This window comes from Taudactylus pleione, unplaced genomic scaffold, assembly GCF_031769625.1.
Source record: "Taudactylus pleione unplaced genomic scaffold, aTauple2 ptg000135l, whole genome shotgun sequence".
NCBI lineage: Eukaryota > Metazoa > Chordata > Amphibia > Anura > Myobatrachidae > Taudactylus > Taudactylus pleione.
The window spans coordinates 8,032,851-8,055,277 of NW_028284537.1; the positions used below are offsets into that span (position 1 = coordinate 8,032,851).

General features: G+C 43.4%; 1 protein-coding gene across 1 annotated transcript in view; it reads left to right on the forward strand.

The window, feature by feature from the left end:
- Window positions 1-22,427, forward strand: part of LOC148522996 (cadherin-related family member 3-like) — a 131,196-nt gene that overhangs the window by 33,629 nt on the left and 75,140 nt on the right. The window contains exons 4-5 of the mRNA XM_088473436.1: window positions 11,420-11,585; window positions 13,261-13,349. Coding sequence (XP_088329562.1) covers window positions 11,420-11,585; window positions 13,261-13,349 — 255 coding nt within the window. The remainder of the gene's footprint in view (window positions 1-11,419; window positions 11,586-13,260; window positions 13,350-22,427) is intronic.

The following is a 22,427-nucleotide window of genomic DNA, read 5'->3' on the forward strand; positions in this document are numbered from 1 at the left end:
TTTCACCAGCATGACAATAACCTGGGTAGCATCACACCATGTTTGCTTATTTTGTTGGAAGTTGCAGGAGACAACTCCATATTTCAGGGGGTTCTCCTGGTTCCCAGATGAGTAGGTAGCCCTCCCCTATCCGGCCACTTCTCTGGTGAACGTGTGATGACACAGTGCAGTGCAATATTATGCTGCAAATTGCATTGGCATTCATAGCACCGATCTTCCACCCTTTCTACCTGGACCTCCCTCTTCCCTAATCTCCCGGAAGGCACACTGTAAAAGTAGGTAAGTATGGAACTGCTCCTCCTCCGATGCCTACAATATAGGTCACAGATCCTCTACTTCTTACACTAGGTCCATGTGGTCGTGGAGGCTGAGCTAGCCAGTAGAGGCTGATTCTTACTCTAACAGGGAAATTACAATTGTGGACCCTCAGTCATAGTGAAAACTAGCACCCAGGCTAGTCAGTGCAGGGTGCCACTATAACATGGAAAATGGGGCAAAAAAAAATCTGCAAACCCTGTGGGTATCTTCTAGACCCTCCTCTCATTGTTAAGAGGACACATTGTTTCCCTGATGCCTATGATTTTAATGTTTTCTTGCTATAATGCTCTTGAAAAGGGATGTATTTCACTAAGGCCCTCATTCAGAGCTGATCGCAATTAGCGCTCGCTAGTTCAGAAAAAGGGGGTGGCTATTCAAATGAACCATTCGCTCCTTGCGGTCTGTTGCCACCTCCATGTCTGAACGAGCGAACAAAACATGCGGACGTTTATTTGATAAAAACACCCCCTGGCCGCTCGCATCATACGTCATGTCCGCTATTTATTAGATTAATCGAGTACATCGAACAGCGTATGAACTGCTCGCTATTCTTGTGGTTGGTTTTTCCTACCACTATATTGCGAGCAGTTCTGACTATAAAACAACCAAGTCACGTGGTCAATGACGCTGCTGTATTAATTATGCACACCCATAAAACGCCCGCTTTGACCTTTAAGCACGCCTGCGTTCTGATCTACACTCCCCGTTTTCAAGCACCTTCCCCTGTTACCACCCACATACGCCTCATTCTGTCACTCAAAATAGCAGGCACTCGCTATATAGCGAACAAACGATTTTCGGCCGCACTGACTGGTTCGCGCATGCGTATTAAAAACCATACGCATGCGCAGATGTGCAAACATCGTTCCGAACGAGCGAGCGGCCGCTTACGAGCGGCTCTGAATCAGGCCCTAAGTTAGTTATGATGTCATTTATTAGTTCTAATCTGTTGTATATTCAGTTCCTCAGCATTTAGGAGCAACTAAAGGCTGGTGGCTTAGAAAATCATCCTTAAATTAAACTGGGGGAGGAAACTCTGCATGAGAGGATATTGGGCCTGATTCAGACCCACTCGCAAGTGGCTGTCCGCTCGCAAGTGGGTCGATGTTGTGCACTGCGCATGCGCACAACACGGCGGGAGCTCCGTCGTGCGCATGCGCCAGACGCGACGAGCGAAGGACTTTCCTTCGCTCGTTGTGTCTGATCAAAGGGGGCGTGCTGTCGATGTTGATTGACAGCACGCCCCCTTTGGTGGGCGTGCCAGGGGCGTGCCTCCCTGACGGGGGCGTTCCCAAGGGAACGCCTACCGTCAGAAGCCGGTCCACTGACATCACTAGTGATGTCAGTGGGAGTGATTTTGGCTCTGATAGAGCCAAAATCACTCCGGGCCTTGCGGTTGAAAAACTCAACCGCAGGCTCCGGCTCGCAGTGGCGATGGTTGCGATGGTCAAGACCATTGCGGCCATCAAACTGCACGCTCGTATAGGCTGTGGGTGGTGACCCACAGCTATACGAGCATCCAGGAGGACGCTCCATAATTATGGAGGGCGGCCCTCATTCAGAGCGTGCGCTCTGCTCAGAGCGTACGGCTCTGAATGAGGGCCATTGTCTCCTTTGTGTACTCATACTCAACAAGACTAAAGTGCCAGGCCATACTCTTACCCCACCAGGAGTCCATAATGTAGAAACCTAGGAAAAGTTTAAAAGTTCCAACACAGTGCAGAATACATTCGGTGTGAAAGTTTAGTAGACAGGGCCTGCGAGTAGCCAGAGACATATAGTAAAATGTTGAACCTAGTTGCACTTTACCCCTTTCTTTAGTATGTGAGAGAGACCAATGTGAGATTAAATGTCCAATTAGGGCTTGTGGCAAAGATTGTGTCCCCCATCTATGTGTTGTAAAAATTAATCAGACATTAGATCCAGGAGTTTCTGCAAGTTGGAGAAAAAGTGATTAGACAATTGTGTTTTATCCACAATGACCACAACTTGAGAAATAATTTTTGCACACCACTGCCCAGGCCCTATTTAAAAATACTGTAAAATGTCATTACATTTTTTTTATTTCCATGTTGCCTAGTCCCAGCCTCATGCTCCTTTTCCCAGCCATCAACACCATTGTGCTCACTCTGCTGCCTTGGCTTTATTTAAAAAGTACATAAAAAAGTACAATAAACAAGTACAGAAGCACATTCCGCCAACATTAGTGACGACCGTTGCTGAACAATATACGTACAATCTCAGGCGTTTCCTTGCATACCCACAGATTCATTTATAATGTGTCCCACAGTAATCGGTGCCTTTTAGCATGGGTCTTGTAGCCAATATGAAGAGTTAGGGGGCTATTTATTTTGCCCTCCCTTTCCCTCAATTGCAACAACTCTGTACTGACGTGGCTATGGCCGTGTTACCATTATGGGGGAGATGTATCTAAACTTCGGGGGGGGGGTATATCAAAACTTGGAGAGAGATAAATTGGAGAGAGATAAAGTACCCACCAATCAGCTCCTGTCAGTTTACAGGCTGCGTTTGTAAAATGACAGTTATGAACTGATTGGTTGGTGCTTTATCGCTCATCCAAGGTTTGATTCATCTCCCCCCTAGAGAGATAAAGTGAAGTTGCCCATAGCATCTAATTAGCTTCTGTTAATCTACAGACTGTGGGGCTGATTCATTACCATACGCAACTGCGATTACGCACGCCATTGGCCGATGGTTGCGGTCTGCGCATGCATATGCATCGCAATGCACGTGCGCAAACTAGCTATTGCGGGCAGGACTCTGATCACAGAGGCTACGCAGACCCATCGCAGAGTGATTGACAGGAAGTGGCATTTGTGGTTGGTGACGGGGGGTGGTCTGGCAAACGCAGGCGTGCCACTTCGTTTTAACGCCATTGCAGGGGCGTGCATAAATTATCCACTGCAATGGCCTACGCAGACTGAGGCCTGATAGCGTGCGGTGAAGTTAGCAATTCCTGAGTAAGGTCAGGGCTGGTGCAAGTGTGCGTGAGGCTGCGATGGTACTCCATTGTACCGATGGTTTCGCAGGCTTGATAAACATTACGGATGTGTGTAAGGTAAAGTGGGCGTCCTTATGTAGTGCTGCGAGGGCATATCGTTCGCAATGGATTAGCATACTGTCGAAGTTGAACTGCGTGCGCAATCGCTATTGCATACGCAGTTGCGTACGGTAGTGAATCAGCCTCTGCGCCAGATAAATGATAGCTAGAAGCTGATTGGTTGCTAAGGGCAAATTTCCATTTTACAGGTTCACCCGGCTGGTTTGTAATAGGCCTGGTGCCACGCTACCCGTTTTTTTTTTTTTGGTTTATTGTAAAATAATTGATTTTATTGAAACATTTTTCATACAATATATAAAAAAAACTTGTGCATCCAACAGTTGAAATCCAGGGCATGTGTAGTGCAAATCATGTTATGCTAAGGGATTCAGCATATTCCTCTACATCAGCTGCAGGGCCTGATTAACAGTTCCAGACACCCTAGGTAGATACATCTGTAGCCCCCTCTGTAATGCTGCTGAACACAGGGCCTAATGCAGACCCGCTCGCAAGCGCATAGCACTCAACAAACATAACACAAAAAGCACTCGCTCCGTGGCTCACTACAAAAGGGGCGGCTGTCGATGTTGATCGACAGCTCGCCCCGTTTTGTAGGCGTGGTGGGGGTTGGCTTCACAAACGTAGGCGTTCCCATGCGAACGCCTGCCGCTTGTGGGTGGCCCCACTGACATCACCAGTGATGTCAATGGGAGAGCTTCCGGCCACAAAACCCTACCACAAGGGTCTCGTCGCAAGCCCGATGGTCGCGATGGTCTTGACCATCGCGACCATCATCCTGGCCGCTCGCAATAGCTGTGGGTGGTAACCCACAGCTATGTGAGCGGCCAAGAGTCCGCAACTAAAAAAAACAGCGCCCGTCCTGATTAAGAGAGAGTGCTCGCTTTTTGCGAGCGCCTCTGAATCAGGCCCACAGAGCACAGTGCGTTACACTGCTCGGGAAATCGCCATTCTGCACATTTGAGAGACACATTTGATATTGACATCTTATGATGTGTATAGAGTGTAAAGCAGACATTGGCTTCTGGGGAATGCGAGGAAGACTCGAAAGACAATCGCTCTTTAGGCTTCCCAGATGGCTCTCAAGCACAATGTACATAAAGTAAAGGTTTAGCAGTAAGTTACATGGGGTAGGATGTACTTGAACTAAAATGCCGTCAATAGGTTTCCCAGGTCATAAACTCAGAAGTCCTCACATCGCGAGGCAAAGCTCTTATCGGAAGAGCTGTCCCGAGTGGAATTATTTGTGATGAGCATTCATGTATATGACGTTAATAAACGCCACGGTGCATGCGATAAGGAGCGGGATTTATTGCATAGAATGTTCGAGACATGATACAGTACACCCCGTCCATGGTCACATACATACATCTGGTAGTCACTTTAAAGCTGGGTGCACAATCTGCCGACGGATTCGCCAATGGGCAGATCCACTGACACAGTGGCCGATCAGGTAAGCTATACAGACTTACCGATCTGCCGCTCGATGTGTGTTATCTGACATCACAATTGGGCGGACATTTGAATTTGCCTGCCACAGTTGAGCTGTAAGTCACTGGCGGTTCATGACCACTGTACCCACAGCCAAATGTGCCAATATATCTCCAGATATAACGTCCATCTGCTGTGCTGTAGAGCAGATGTAATATTTCTGTGAATGATGTCGTTCACAGACTTATCGAGGGTACAAACCCGCCGACACAGTCACGTTATATCGGCCAGTGTGTACCCCGCATAAGAACTTATTGTCATGTCTGAGAGTTGGTTTGGCCTGGAACAGACATGGGAGGCTGAAGAGGAGACTTGGGAGGTGGGAATAAACCTGGATGGCTGGAGCCAGGACCTCCTCATGTATTGCTGTGTGGAGGTAGAGGAGCTGCAGAGGATGATGGGCCCGAAGGCGAGGACAGAAATAGAATATCTTTAGTAAACAGCAGGTTGGAATGAGAACTGGAGATGATAATGCTGAATGAATAAGCAGAATCGGATTGGGACTGATTATGCTGGACAAAGAGCTGGATTAGTTTGAGACCGATGTTGAAGATTTGAAGAACTTGTTGAATTTGAATCCGATGATGAAGAATTGATGAACTTGATCGGTGTGAGACCGATGTTAAAGAAGAATTGAAGAACTTATTTGATATGAGTCTGATATTGATGAACTTAATCGGTTGGGACCGATGTTGATGAATTAAAAAACTTAGGCCCTCATTCAGAGCCACTCGCTAGCGGCAGTACGCTCGTTCCGAGCGATGTTCGCACATCTGCGCATGCGTACGGATCATTATACGCATGCGCGAACCAGTCAGTGCGGCCGAAATTCATGTGCTCGCAATATAGTGAATGCCTGCTATTTTGAGTGACAGAATGAGGCGTATGTGGGTGGTAACAGGGGAAGGTGCTTGAAAATGGGGAGTGGAGATCCGAACGCAGGCGTGCTTAAAGGTCAAAACGGGCGTTTTATGGGTGTGCATAATTAATACAGCAGCGTCATTGACCACGTCACTGGGTTATTTTATAGCCAGAACTGCTCGCAAGATTGTGGTAGCAAAAACCAACCACAAGAATAGCGAGCAGTTCATACGCTGGTCGATGTACTCGATTAATCTAATAAATAGCGGACATGACGTATGGTGCGTGCGGCCAGGGGGCGTTTTTAACAAATAAACGAACGTATGTTTTGCTCGCTCATTCAGACTTAGAGGTGTGAACAGACTGCAATTTGCGAACTGATCATTTGAATAGCCACCCCTTGTTTTTGAACGAACGACCGCAAATAGCGAACGGCTCTGAATCAGGCCCTTAATTGATAAGAGTCCGATATTGATGAATTGATGAACTTGATCGGTTGGGACCCATGTTGATGAATTGAGGAACTTAATTGATATGAGTGCAATGTTGGAAGCATCGGATGATGGTTGGGGGGTTTCGGCTGGAACCGATAGTGGCTGTAAGAACAAATCTCAGTGGCAAAAACCAGACTGGTGTGCAAGATGGTATAGGAGACTTGTTTACCAGATATAGGAACTGGATATCACGAACTGGGACCGTTCAGATACAGAGTACCTGGGAGCTCAGCACTGAGCTGTAACTTCAGCAAGAAGCGCCGTTGTACTGACAGCAGAGGCCAGTCCGGAAATGGAATTTATAGGGGAAGAGCCCCAGGGATTGGATGCTGCGATCAGCTGGTCTGGGAGCAGCACTCTGAGTGGAGGAAGAGCATCAGGTGACAGAGTCCAACATGGCTGCACCTATACTGTTGTTTAGGAGGAAACGCTGGTGTGCAGCCTGTGTGCCATCATGCTGGGAAGACATGTTGTGAGCAAGAGGCTATGGAGAGCCATCTCCATGCTCAGTAACAGGACTCTGAGCAGACGGGACAGGAGCATGACAGACAGACCTCAGCACCAGCCCGGAGCAATGTGCAGCGTGAGCGGACCTCTGTGCTAACCTGGACAGGCACTGGAGTAGTAAGAAAGTGGTTTTAATAGTCTGGAGTGTGACACTTATCACCTTGGAATGGTTTATTAACTAACAAGCGCCTTTAATTAAGCTGTATGGTCACAGCCAATATGGTATGGAATGGAGTACTTCTCTATTTTATACCCCAGCTGCCAACTTCGTAGCAACTCTCCCCTCCCCCCTTCAAGTCTTGGTGCCCTAAACTGCAACCTAATTAGCCTAATTGTTAATCAGGCACTGATCAGTCGTCCTGTGTGTTTCTGGTCAACAAGAATTTAATGCTATATATTTTGTATTTTAAGAGACAAATTAACGTGAGAAGTTATATTTGTAACATTTAGAAATTGACAGAACGTACCCCAGTATGATGAATTTACAACCTATCCATTACATTTTAATTGATCATCTTGGGAAATGGACTCAAAGTTAAGTTAGTTGAATCCACATATGAAAATAATCTCATACTGGAAAAACAAACCCTGTAGTGATGAAAAAGATAATTTGGAATTACATAAACTCTTTTTAAAGTCACTAATTTATAACGGGTCAACATATATTATGTTTAATGTGCAATTTGAAACATTTTGGAAGGGATACATAGCTTCTCCCTCTCTTTCTTTCTGACAATAGATAAAGATTTTTATTATTAATACGCAGAAAAGAAGGGAATATTATATTTATTAAATAAATTTAATAACAAATTCAATAATTATATTATGCTTCCTAAAACTTGATTTTATCACAGTACATCGAAAATGAATCAATTACAAGACCACTTTGTAACTATAGATTACTGGACCAGTTTGTAAATGTAGATTACAGGACCATCTTGTAACTGTAGATTACAGGACCAATTTGTAACTGTAGATTACTGGACCAGATTGTAAATGTAGATTACAGGATCATTTTGTAACTGTAGATTACAGGACCAATTTGTAACTGTAGATTACAGGACCATTTTAAAACTGTAGATTACTGGACCGGTTTGTAACTGTAGATTACTGGACCAATTTGTAACTGTAGATTACTGGACCAGTTTGTAAATGTAGATTACAGGATCATTTTGTAACTGTAGATTACAGGACCAATTTGTAACTGTAGATTACAGGACCATTTTAAAACTGTAGATTACAGGACCAATTTGTAACTGTAGATTACTGGACCAGTTTGTAACTGTAGATTACAGGACCATTTTAAAACTGTAGATTACTGGACCGGTTTGTAACTGTAGATTACAGTTTGTAATGGTAAGGTTTATTATTATAATTATTATTACAGGTTGAGTCTCCCATATCCAAATATTCCGAAATACGGAATATTCCGAATTACGGAATATTTTTGGTATGACTGAGAATGTGAGCCCTTTGCTTTCTGATGGTTCAATGTACACAAACTTGTTTTAAAGCACAATTTCATTAAAATACAGTATACAATAACCTTCAGGCTGTCTGTATAAGGTGTATATGAAACATAAATGAATTTCATGTATGTACATAAACTTTTTTTGATGCTCAAAATTATAAAAAATATTGTATAAAATGAGCTGCAGGCTGTGTGTATAAGGTGTATATAGAACATAAATGCATTCTGTGTTTAGTTTTGGGTCCTATACCCAAGATATTTCATTATAGTATGCAAATATTCCAAAATACGGAATAATCCGATATCCAAAATACCCCTGGTCCCGAGCATTTTGGATATGGGAGACTCAACCTGTATTAATAATAATAATAATAATAATAATAATATCTCACAATCTCTCTGGAGTATAATTTTGGTAAGCATAAACAAGGTAATTTGCATATTTTAAAGATCTTGTAGTGTGTCAAGGACCCTAGTAGGCATCCCAGAGTTTGGCCCTGACTAGGTCAGAGCCTATGACTGTATCACGCTGACTAGTATTACAGTAGCATCAGGACAGCAATTATGCTTATCCCCAAGCCCTGATGTAAATGAGGGGAGAGTCGAATATAATACAATGAATATTCTACCACTCAGCCTGGTATAACATACATGTTTCCACTGCCAAAACCTGTGGTAAATAAAGGGACCATGGGTCCTCAAACACTCTATAACAATTGTGCAGGCTTGACAACACAAACTACCACACAGATATATGGTCTCCACCTAATAATAGTTATAGCATAACCATAGCGACCTAATAGCTTCCTCAAAGGCTGGGTTCTGGAGCATACATGAAAATAGACTAATAAAAGAACAATTTATTTACAAAAGAAATCACAATGCTTCATTACAGAAATGGTATAAGTAAAAAGGGTTACAGATTACATAGACAAACCTGTTGCATTTTCAAAATAAATGGGAAGTTTACACAGAAATACATGCAGCTAATTCTGGCCAGGGGGAATGGCAGGAAATGCAGGTCCAGGTTTCAACTTAGAATTGATCCCCCAAGTGTGACACAGAGAAACATGCTCTTATACCTCTTATCAGCTTTTCCCATGCTCATGGTGAGGTCATGACTGACTTGCTGGCTTGCTAATTAACCCAGGATCCATACCAGGACATAACTTTTACACTAAGTACAAATAACTGTACATAATTTCCCCTGTGTAATAGCAATATGGATGTTTACATTAATCTCTATTATATAAGCTATTAAAATAAATTCATCATGATTGCTCCAGGATGTGTAATTGGCTAGATTTCTAATTTCTCCCAAACCATAAGTCTTAGTGGCTTTAAAATCAGACCAGTCCAGTGTACATACTTCAGGTATTTTTCTGTGATTTTGGGAACTCCTAGCTGTTATAGAAATATCAATTTTACCTCAGAAACAGATGAAATATGGTGAGGTCCTTAATCCCTGTTTATATTTATTCACACCTTGTGACCATATTGCTGTTTGGATACCCCCTTCTGTGTGGGGAGCCAGGTAAGCATGCTCCAATCATCTATATGCAGACATAGATGTAAGGGCTTTTGTCTACACATCCTGTCCAGGTAATTGCTTCATCATGCTTACAGGATACTATATATACATAGAAATTACACAACACCAGGTCATCTCAGACTTCCTGAGTATAATTAATACACCTATTGATCTGTGTGGGCTGAATTTTAATAGTACATCAAAAGAACATAACAAAATGCATTTAGATTACCTGCCATCAATTAACTCACATTTACAAAAAAACAGTTCCTACAGTATATTCAGGTATTATTTGAGCAATAGTTGAATAATTATTAAAAGAAGATATATTCCTCTCATTTTGTTAGACATTGATGACATATATGGTGGCTTTTAATTCTCACTAACATAAAGAAATTACTGTAGTATACTTTGTCCATTTTCACATATTTAGAAACTAGCATTTTAGACCCATCATTTTCCGGGTCGCTAACTATTGCGCAGAGACTTTTTTTCTATTAGCTTGGAGTACTCTCTGCAGAGATTTCTTTCCCCTACTCTCTTCCTCTGTTCATCCCATCTCCTATCTCCCTCATGTTCTTCCTCCTTTTCTCCCATGTCACCCTGTTATTTATTGCCGATTCACGTGACCTCCGGTGGGGAAGGGGTGGTATCGGGAGGTGCAATTTGTGGGACCTCCGTGGGAACTAGGACTTGCATGGCATCTACATTATGCTTAGTTTGACACTATTTTACCCACTACTTTCTGATGTGAAACTGCGCTTGTTGAAAGTACCATATAGAGAAACATGTAATGGGAGCCAATGTTAAAAGTTTCAAGGAAGTTGTACTGTGATAAAATGATACAGGGCACAATGTTAGTGACACCTATTAGCTCATCTGCTAAGTTGGTCCATTAAAGTCAGGTGAACAAAATGTGTAATCGGGAAGTTTTACTTCAAACAGCTTTAGGAAAGTGAAATGTGGGTAGAGGAGGTGAACTCACTCCACACCAGTTTGTCTCTGGACATAGATTGGTGACTACAGGGCAAGGATAGATGAATGTTGGACAGATCAAGCAAATCCTATGTTTGCAAATTTCCAACAAGGCAAGACACTAATCTATTATAAAGTGGCATATATTTTCCGTGTACACATTTTTTTCATGTATGACACTAAGCTCGGGGATTTGTTTTACTGATCCAGCACCAAGTTACACTTTGGGGTATGAATTGCTTAAGAAGTAACCTGGTCATTTTTATATCAGATAAACTGAAAAGTGTCTCTGGTATAAATTCTGGAGCCAAGTGGACAAGGTATGGCTTCAGTAGGTCCATCAGAGCTTTACGTAAGAGAGACAGATATCTGAGAAAGAGTTACTGAGTTGTTTGGGTATCACAGCTCAGGGCCTGATTTAGAGATGTACGTTCAACCGATGATGAACGTACATCTCCGATATTTTCCGGGTCTGCACCTATGTCAGTCGCAGTGCTGGGATTGCAAAAGTAGCAAGGAGGTGTCTGACACATCCTTCTGCATTTGCATCAGAGATGGACAGATTTGCACAGCCGCTAGCTCTGCAAATCTGTATATCTCTAAATCAGGCCCTCAGTTGCTTGAAGGAGTTTTAGTATATTAATCTAAATCAATGAATTTTTACTTATCTTTGACTCAATTCTTCTTTCTAGCTAATAACAACTAACACGCCAAAACTGAACTTTGAAGCGGTTCCTCTATATACCCTCCAAATTCTCATTAAAGACAGCAAAGGGACAACTGCGACCTCATCTATTGTTATCGAGATTTCAAAGGTCAACAAAGCCCCAGTCTTCACTGGAACCCTGGCTGAAAGAGGTACTACACAGCTTACCACACCAGGGGGCTGATGCACTAACCTTTGGAGAGTGATAAAGTTTCAACCAATCAGCTCCTAACTGTCATTTTTCAAACACAGTCTGTAATGTGACAGTTAGGAGCTGATTGGTTGGGAATACAGCCCATTCAAATGTTAAAAAGAAAAGGATCAAACAAATATTTTTGAAAATGTTGCTTACCGTAATTCTTACTAAACTCCACACATTTTAAATTTTTTTTATTTTATTGTCTTAAGTTTCCACCAATCGGCGTCATAAATATCTCTTAACTGTCTGCATTACAGCAAGTCAGTCCTGATTGGTGGGCCCCAGAGAGGTGTGGCTTCTCTGTGGAAATGGGTGGTGCATTGTTGACAAGTGGGAGTGGATTAGGGCATGTCTTGTAAAAGATAGGGATGTGGTTTGCCAGGGCCGAAACTAGGATTTTTGTTACCCGGGGCAAGGCCATAAATTGGCGCCCCCCATAAAAATACAACATAGAGGAAGAAAAGGGTGTGTGGTTTTGTGACACAATAATGCCCCTTATTACACATTATGCCACACAGTAATGTCCCTTATACATTAAGCCACTGTAATTCCCCTTACACATTATGCCACAGTAAATCTCCTTACACATTATGCCACAGTAAGGCTCCTTACACATTATGCCACAGTAAAGCTCCTTACACATTATGCCACAGTAAGGCCTCTTTTACATTAAGCCACAGCAAGGCCCCATCGAACCTTTTCTTACCTGCCAGTGTTGTGCGGTCCGTGAGCTCAGGGTGGCGCGGGACGGGGCTGACACACACTGTGGAACTGACAGTACTGCTGTCATTGTAATGTGGCTCCGCTCGCGAACCAATTGGAGCTCACGGACCGGCAGCCTCTGCTGATTGTCTGCCGCTCCGCGAGTACTGATTGGCTTGCAACCGGCACCACACTGACAGTGTCTCTGTGCCTCTGAAGGCCCGGATGCAGTTCCAAACCCACAAGGGCAGCAACTTAGCCTACCGGCAGCCTCTACCCAGCACTCCCTCAAGTCCGGCACACGGGTCACGTGTCCCCTTAGCCCCAAACCTCCTAGTTGCGGCCCTGGGTTTGCATATAACTGAGGCTGGACTTATTTTGTACCAATTTTACCTGCTTAAAAGTTGGGAGGAGTAGTCATGTGTAGCTCTAACTGGGAAACAAAACTTTGTTGTCTTCAGTGCATGCATCAACGCTATACTTTCAGGGGGGGCACTGACATTTGCACACTGGCACCCTGGTGTCTTACAAAGACCCTATCTAAGATGTTCATCTCATAAAAAGATGAAAAGGAAAAACAAAAATATAGGTTAAAGGCAAAAAGTTTTCTACAAAATGTAATGGGCGCCCGCGGAACTTGAGCCCAGCGGCACAAACAATTCAATAGCAAGAGACAGTTTCCATAGTTATAAAATAGATGAAACAAGGTCTGTTTATTTGTTTTGTGTGTTAAACAGTGAATAATATATAAAAAAGTAAAATAGTAAAATAGACTTTTTCTGTCCTTCATTAAAGGCCGCTTCATAATGTGCATTATTGCTGGTAATACTCTGGTAGCTGATGTTTTCTAGTGACGTCTGAAGTAAATTCTAAAATTAAATAATTGCTAGGAGCACATCTATCTTACTTTTCTTTCTTCCCACCAGATGCAGAGGTTTATATTGCTGAAAACACCATCGTTTCCACAGTCATTTACAAAGTGGCAGCTAAGGACCCGGATAATGACGTATTGCAGGTAATACTCTCACAAGTTCTAAAGCATTTTTGTAATGTCTGGAACATGACACTGTTGAGACTGGGAATATTTAATAAATAATAAATTGACATATATATATATATATATATACATAATACTGTCAATTGAATAAGAAAGGATGTAGTCAGGATGCCGGCGGTCGAAATGCCGACCGCCAGAATCCCGACACTGAAAGCCGGCATGGGTCTAAAGATAGGCATCTAAATACTGATGCCTATCATTAGCCCCACGCCAAAATACTGATACCTGGCATACCGAATGTAGGTTAGCCGGGCGTCGCGACCTGTTAGCCGCAGGGGGGGTTAGGTTTAGGCACCCCCGAGGGGACTTAGGGTTAGGCACCCCCCGGAAGGGTTAGGTTTAGGTTAGTTAGGCACCACCGGGGGGTAGGCTAGGGTTAGGCACCCCCCAAAAGGGCAAGGTTTAGGGTGCAGGGAGGGGGTGTTATGGTTAGGCACCATGGGGGGGACTTAGGGTTAGGCACCCCCAAGGGAGGGTTAGGGTTAGGGGGGAGATGGGAGGGTTAAATGTACTTACCAGCTGGCGTCGGAATTATGATGTGTCGGGCTTCCAGGGTTGGGATTTCAACCGACGGCTTCTATGCCATTGGCATTTCATACCCAACACGAATAAGGCATATAGTAATGGGATGGTTAAAAGCATATACTGTAGCGAGAGACCAACAGTCAATTTAAGATAATGAGGTGCAGTACTAATAACAAAAAAATTATAATAAAATGGAAGAATCATTCCACTGTATAGGTCGGATACATTGATTTGTTTAAAAAACTTTTTAAACAGTGTAAATAGAAATATGCAGTCACTGAAATAGATGTAAATAGTGGGTAACTGAGGTTGTCTGAAACTGTGTATTGTAATTCAATGTCCTCCTAAAAACAGGGGAATAACAAGATAATTGTTGGCCCCATAGCAAAAGTTTGTAAGGTTCCTTACTGTACCAACCAATGGTAAATAATGTATATAATACATGGAACTTTCACAGTTGTGGGCCCATAGCAGCTGCAGAAAACGCACCTATGGTAGTTATGCACTTGTTCTGGCAAGTTCCGAAAAGGGAAGCAGTTAGAAATTCTTACCAGAGGGGTATAGATGGAAATGCTGAAATAATGTTGGGTTTATTAAGTATTATTGGTTTAAAGGTGTTTTTTTCTCTATATATATTAGGTACAGCCATGGGGACCAGATTTGAACAGACTTTGTCTAGTGTATTCCAGTCTCAATCTAATATCTATCTTATCAATATTATTATCATTGATTTATAAGGCACCATAAGGGGTGTGGTAGAGACCTGGGGGGGGGGTTGCAGTGCTAGAAATATGTTACTGCAGGGATGGCAGAAATTTATTGTCACAGAGGTCAGCGGTGTTGGGGATGGGAGGAAAATGTGTTGCTTCAGAAGTCATGCAGGAGAGGGGGTGAATGTGTTACTATAGAGATGAAGTGGGGAGGGGAGAATGTGTTACTATAGAGATGAGGTGGGGGAAGGGGAGAATGTGTTACTGTTGAGATGAGGTGAGGATTGGGAGAATGTGTTACTATAGAGATGAGGTGGGAGACAGTGAGAATGTGTTACTATAGAGATGAGTTGGGAGACAGTGAGAATGTGTTACTATAGAGATGAGGTGGGGAGGGGAGAATGTGTTACTATAGTGATGAGGTGGGGGAGAATGTGTTACTATAGAGATGAGGTGGGGAGGGTAGAATGTGTTACTATAGAGATGAGGTGGGGAGGGTAGAATGTGTTACTATAGAGATGAGGTAGGGAGGGGAAGAATTTGTTACTATAGAGATGAGGTGGGACACGAGGAGAATGTGTTACTATAGAGATGAGGTGGGGAGGGGAGAATGTGTTACTATAGAGATGAGGTAGGGAGGGGAAGAATTTGTTACTATAGAGATGAGGTGGGGAGGGGAGAATGTGTTACTATAGAGATGAGGTGGGGTGGGGAGAATGTGTTACTATAGCGATGAGGTGGGGAGGGAAGAATGTGTTACTATAGAGATGAGGTGGGGAGGGTAGAATGTGTTGCTATAGAGATGAGGTAGGGAGGGGAAGAATTTGTTACTATAGAGATGAGGTGGGACACGAGGAGAATGTGTTACTATAGAGATGAGGTGGGGAGGGGAGAATGTGTTACTATAGAGATGAGGTAGGGAGGGGAAGAATTTGTTACTATAGAGATGAGGTGGGGAGGGGAGAATGTGTTACTATAGAGATGAGGTGGGGGTGGGGAGAATGTGTTACTATAGAGATGAGGTAGGGAGGGGAAGAATTTGTTACTGCAGAGATGAGGTGGGAGACAGTGAGAATGTGTTACTATAGAGGTGAAGTGGGGGAGTTGGAGAATGTGTTACTATAGAGATGACGTGGGGAGGGGAGAATGTGTTACTATAGAGATGAGGTGGGGAGGGGAGAATGTGTTACTATAGAGATGAGGTGGGGAGGGGAGAATGTGTTACTATAGAGATGGGGAGGGGAGAATGTGTTACTATAGAGATGAGGTGGGGTGGGGAGAATGTGTTACTATAGAGGTGAAGTGGGGGAGTTGGAGAATGTGTTACTATAGAGATGAGTGGGGGAGGGGAGAATGTGTTACTATAGAGATGAGGTGGGGGATGAGGAGAATGTGTTACTATAGAGATGAGGTGGGAGACAGGGAGAATGTGTTACTATAGAGATGAGGTAGGGAGGGGAGAATGTGTTACTATAGAGATGAGGTAGGGAGGGGAGAATGTGTTACTATAGAGATGAGGTAGGGAGGGGAGAATGTGTTACTATAGAGATGAGGTGGGGGTGGGGAGAATGTGTTACTATAGAGATGAGGTAGGGAGGGGAAGAATTTGTTACTGCAGAGATGAGGTGGGAGACAGTGAGAATGTGTTACTATAGAGGTGAAGTGGGGGAGTTGGAGAATGTGTTACTATAGAGATGAGGTGGGGAGGGGAGAATGTGTTACTATAGAGATGAGGTGGGGAGGGGAGAATGTGTTACTATAGAGATGAGGTGGGGAGGGGAGAATGTGTTACTATAGAGATGAGGTGGGGTGGGGAGAATGTGTTACTATAGAGGTGAAGTGGGGGAGTTGGAGAATGTGTTACTATAGAGATGAGGTGGGGGAGGGGAGAATGTGTTACTATAGAGATGAGGTGGGGGATGAGGAGAATGTGTTACTATAGAGATGAGGTGGGAGACAGGGAGAATGTGTTACTATAGAGATGAGGTAGGGAGGGGAGAATGTGTTACTATAGAGATGAGGTAGGGAGGGGAGAATGTGTTACTATAGAGATGAGGTAGGGAGGAGAGAATGTGGTACTATAGAGATGAGGTGGGGGATGAGGAGAATGTGTTACTGCAGAGATGAGGTGGGAGACAGGGAGAATGTGTTACTATAGAGATGAGGTGGGGGAGGGGAGAATGTGTTACTATAGAGATGAGGTGGGGGATGGGGAGAATGTGTTACTGTTGAGATGAGGTGAGGATTGGGAGAATGTGTTACTATAGAGATGAGGTGGGGGATGAGGAGAATGTGTTATTATAGCGATGAGGTGGGGGAGGGGAGAATGTGTTACTATAGAGATGAGGTGGGGGATGAGGAGAATGTGTTACTATAGCGATGAGGTGGGGAGGGGAGAATGTGTTACTATAGCGATGAGGTGGGGAGGGGAGAATGTGTTACTATAGTGATGAGGTGGGGGAGGGGAGAATGTGTTACTATAGAGATGAGGTGGGACACGAGGAGAATGTGTTACTATAGAGATGAGGTGGGGGTGGGGAGAATGTGTTACTATAGAGATGAGGTGGGGGTGGGGAGAATGTGTTACTATAGAGATGAGGTAGGGAGGGGAAGAATTTGTTACTGCAGAGATGAGGTGGGAGACAGTGAGAATGTGTTACTATAGAGGTGAATTGGGGGAGGGGGAGAATGTTGTACTATAGAGATGAGGATAGTCACATATGTTACAGGGAAGGGCATGGCTCGCTACCTATGTGACATGACAACATCCAATACAAGAGGTTGGCTATGTCAGCTCTGGAGGTGCATGGCCAGAAAGTCTATTTGGGTATTTTAACAATGCTGAGTGGCAAGGCTCAAATTACATTGCTACAAAGCTATTGTACTTTACATGTTTAAGCAAGTAACATTTTAATGTAGCCCCTTCAAATGAGCACTGTCTCCTGTGGACCAAAAAAGTTTGTACACCCCTGTTCTATAGTTACATCATTTTAGATTTATTACTAAGCTAATGCCAGGTTTGAATAAGTTTTAGTGGTTTTAGACTGTTATGCTGGTTACACACTAAATGATGTGTACCCAGCCCAATATTGTGAGCGGCGGGTCCCGGCGGGGGTTGCCAATGCCAGCAGCGACGTAATAACAGCAGGGGGGCCATGTTGCATTTGGCAGCATGGCCCCCGCTGACGATCTCACCTGTTGGATCTGCATGCAGGTGCGACGGGCGTTGCCGCTGACGACACATGGGATCGCGCATCGTCAGCGGCATAGCCGGTACACACTGGCCGATGTGGACGATATGTCCATCGGATGACATCGTCTAGTGTGTACCCAGCTTTAGGTTAAGATTGAGACTGTAGTAACTGCTTAATTTAGAATTTAGATAAGATATTCTTGAAGTAGCAGATTCATTCTGTTATCTTCCTATGAGACTTGCCCTTGATAAGTAAGCTTGTATAGGGCCCTTACTACCCAGATGCCTTTGCTAATGGTGTCCCCTTCCCCACCTGTGCTGCTAGACCACCTCTCTTGGCAAACTAATCCGCTCTTTTGGATTTCAGTACCATCTGTATGCGGATGATACTCAAATCTACCTATCCTCTCCAGATTTATCACCATCTGTATTGGTCCGTGTCACTGAATGTATTTCTGCCATTTCATCTTGGATGTCATCTCGCTACCTGAAACTTAATATTTCTAAAACAGAATTAATTATATTTCCACCGGCCAATAACAGTTACCAATCTGATCTCTTTATCACTGTTGATAACTCAACAATCCACCCCACCCCACAAGCTCGCTGCCTTGGTGTCATCCTTGATTCTGAATTGTCCTTTGTTCCCCACATTCAATCTGTCTCAAAATCATGTTACATACATCTAAAAAACATATACAAAATTCGACCATATCTCACAGAAGACACTACAAAAACTCTAATCCATGCACTCATTATTTCCCGCATTGACTATTGCAATAGTCTCCTTACTGGTCTTCCCAAAAACAGGCTATCACCATTACAATCCATTATGAATGCAGCTGCGAGGCTTATCTTCCTTGCTAAACGTTCATCGTCTGCTGCCCCGCTCTGTCAGTCCCTCCATTGGTTGCCGGTTTTCTATCGTATTCAATACAAAATACTGTTACTTACACATAAGGCCATTAACCGAATTACACCAACATAGATCTCTTCACTCATCTCAAAATATCTCCCAACCCGACCTCTCCGCTCAGCACAAGATCTGCGTCTCTCATCCCCGCGCATTACTTGCTCCCATTTACGGTTACAGGACTTTCTTCGGGCTGCACCCACTCTATGGAATGCCTTACCACACACAATAAGACTTACCTCTACTCTTCAATCCTTCAAGCGTTCCCTGAAAACTCACCTCTTCAGAAAAGCTTATCAGATTCCAGAACCGACCACATAACCTTCATAGCTTCCATGTCTTATCACATCCCCTCTCACAGTCCACACATAACCTCACATATTGTCTTTCTTTCACATACTCCTGACATTTTGCCGACATTCCTGTGTGACTGGATCATGCAGCCCACCAAGAAACTCTGCATTCTGGCCAGACCAAATTGCAATATAGATCACCTATCCTTATGTATCAATGCCTATTTCCCTATAGATTGTAAGCTTGCAAGCAGGGCCCTCTTACCTCTATGTCTGTCTGTTATTACCCTGTTTTCTTCTATCAATGTTTCCAATTGTAAAGCGCAACGGAATATCCTGCGCTATATAAGAAACTGTTAATAAATAAATAAATAGACCCATAACAAATGTTCTTTGTTCGCCTTTATTAAAATAGCTCTGCCTCATGTGAGACTGCAGTGTATGCATCGGCTATTATCTTATCAAAATGTTTCATTTTTTTGAGTAATGTATTGTAAGCACAGTTCATTTTAGCAACTGGCATAATCCTAAATTCCTAAATCAACCTATTAAATTACTGGCCAGTTCATCCCGCCTTTGTTTATCCTTGTGTAGTGCACAGAGCATATTAGTTAGTTACTAAGAAACTGTTTTGTACTTAGTACGTCGCAGCCTGGTAATCGCATAAATCAATAACTGACCATTATGTCATATGTTTTTTTCTATTATTATTATGGCAAAACCACTGAGTACATACACTTGCCTGTTGTGTACGACTTGCAGCTCATAATTGTAAGATTATAATAGCAAACCATTATTTATTATTATCAATGAAAGATATTTAATAAAGATATGTTATCAGTTGTGCAATTTGCAGGAATGAATTTCCTATATAACAAATGTTTATAGAAACAATAAAATTCAGAAAATTAAGCTAAATGTGCCCCCCCCAAAGCCAGATGTTGCCCAATAAGAATTAAAAAAAAAAACCATGTGGTCCAAAAGTGAAACGGCTGCTAAAACTCTAGTTTCCGCATATTTTAGTTACCGGGCCATTCATTATTAGAGGTCCGAGAGGACCCCCTGATATTCTCAAAGTTTTCGGAGTTTGCGGCAGAGAACAAGCGCCATCTTCAGACGACGCTTGCTCTCATAGCCCCACTCCTTCCTATGGGGAGGAGTTCCGGGGATGCGAAGAGGGATCCGAGTGGATCCCTCCACCGCCTTCTCATGGACTCCCCAGCGGCTGTGCACATGCGTGACCTTGGATCACGCATGCATAGCCGGGCCAGAGAAGGTAATTAATGCAGCTACATCTGTAGCCGCAATACTAACTGAGGGGACAATGGCTTTTCGGAGTAGCTGTCCCCACACCGGAGCAATGATGAATTACTCCAGTGTAATCTATCCACCGCTGCGAGTTTTATACTTAAGTATCCTTTGCAGCGAGATCAATACTAAATCATCGGAGGCCATACGGCCTTCGATGATGAATAGGCCCCGGAGTCTTTAGTTTTTATTATTTACATCCCTGGTGGGCAGGAATCATAACCTTTCTTACAACGAGCCACCCACTTTGGTGGTCTATAACATGATATCAGTTTATTGCTTTTACCACTTAGGGCCGTACTCAATTAGTTTCGCACCCGCGATACTTTTTCGCCTGCTGGACTTTTCGCCTACATTGCGTATTTTAGCCACGGAAACTTATCACGCGCATACCCGCGATTCGCCCTATTCAATTCCAAAAGATGCGAGATGGCAACCCGGTGAATGCAAACCAGGCGAAAAGTGCTGATAGAATTGGAGAAATCATTCTGACACCCCCTAAAAGATGCACTAACATTGGGGATCAATGTACATGCCCCCGAATAGCCCTAATAAAGCTATTTGGGGTACTTAAGGTGTGTCAATTTCTTCTAATTAGCGTCTTTGCACTAGTGGTGAAGAATGGCATCAAGCTATTTTTTTTGGTGAAAATAATTAGTTCTGTCAAATTTGGGGTACTTGAAAATGGGTGCAAGCATGGCTTAAAGTCACTAAAGTAAAATTTAAAAACACATAAAAAACGCACCTGAAGCAAGCACCTGCAATCCAAAAAACACCTCACCCATACTTGCAGACCCCCCAAAAGTCTATTTCGATAGTTTTAAAGTTTGTACCCCAACTTTGCACTTTTTCGGTCCTTTTTCAAAGTTCTTTTTTGGGTGTTCCTAATTTTTTAGTTTTTTTATGCAGTTATCCTTTGGGGGGCTGTCCCAAAGGTGCTGAGTGGTTTCCCCACCTTTCCACCCCAAAATTGCGATTTTGCACTTTTTTTCTCCACCTATGCAGAGGCGAATCTTTTTCGCCTATGACATTGCATTTTCGTGTACACGAAAAGTGTTTGCAACTGGATACAGATAAGTTTCCGCCTGGCAAAAAGTCGCAATCGGTGATACTTTTTCGCGGATTCCGACTTTTCGTGGCTAATTGAATATGGGCCTTAGCTGGCTAATATTTTTTCCAAAAAACGCTCTGAATTGATTTTTCTTTTTGTGATTCAATTAGGTCAAGAATGTCTATTTATAACTGATCCAACATAATTTTATTTAAAAAAAATATATATATTTTTTTTAAACACATAGCATCAATATTGATATTTACATATCGGTCATTAATATATCGGACCATCGATTATGTTTCCATCACAACATCGCAACTTTGCAGTTCCTCGGCAACTACTCTGAGCAACCGCCAGATATACACTGGGGGGCTGAGGGCTGCTTCATTTGCATTTCCCCAATGTCTGCACCTCTCTTCAGCTGCCGGGTGGGGGGTCCTGCTGTGCTGCCCGATAGGATGCAGAGGGGCCGGGCATTCCCTCTGCCATTGGTGGCTGCTGGCCGATTATCTCCCTGCAGCCGCCCAGCATGCGTTTCTGACTGGTCACGTATTTGTGACCATGTCAGATAATGCATGGCCTGGTGTGGTCGCAAATGATGTGACCATGCCAGGCAAGTGGTTAAGCATTATCGCCATACTTACCCATTCTCCCGGAAATTCTGTGAGACTCCAGAGTGGACGGTCTCACACATTTCACCCACTTTATAGTGAAGTGGCCCGGATGGAGAGAATAATGATGAAAATAATGTGATTCTGTGATAATCACATCATTCTGACGCATCTCCTTCATTATAGAGCCGCTATTCCCAGCATAATGACAACGCAAATAGTCCAGCCCCACCCCCATCAGCTGCCATCAGTATCTCCTCTCTGGGCTTCTCCAGGAGAGGAGATTTAAAAGTCAGCAAGTATGATTATCGCAAGTATTTCAAGTGTTATGTATATTATATATGAGTCAATGTTAGAGAAGAGAAGAGAAGAGATGGGGCTGTGAGATCCCTACTATATATGAGTCAATGTTAGAGAAGAGAAGAGATG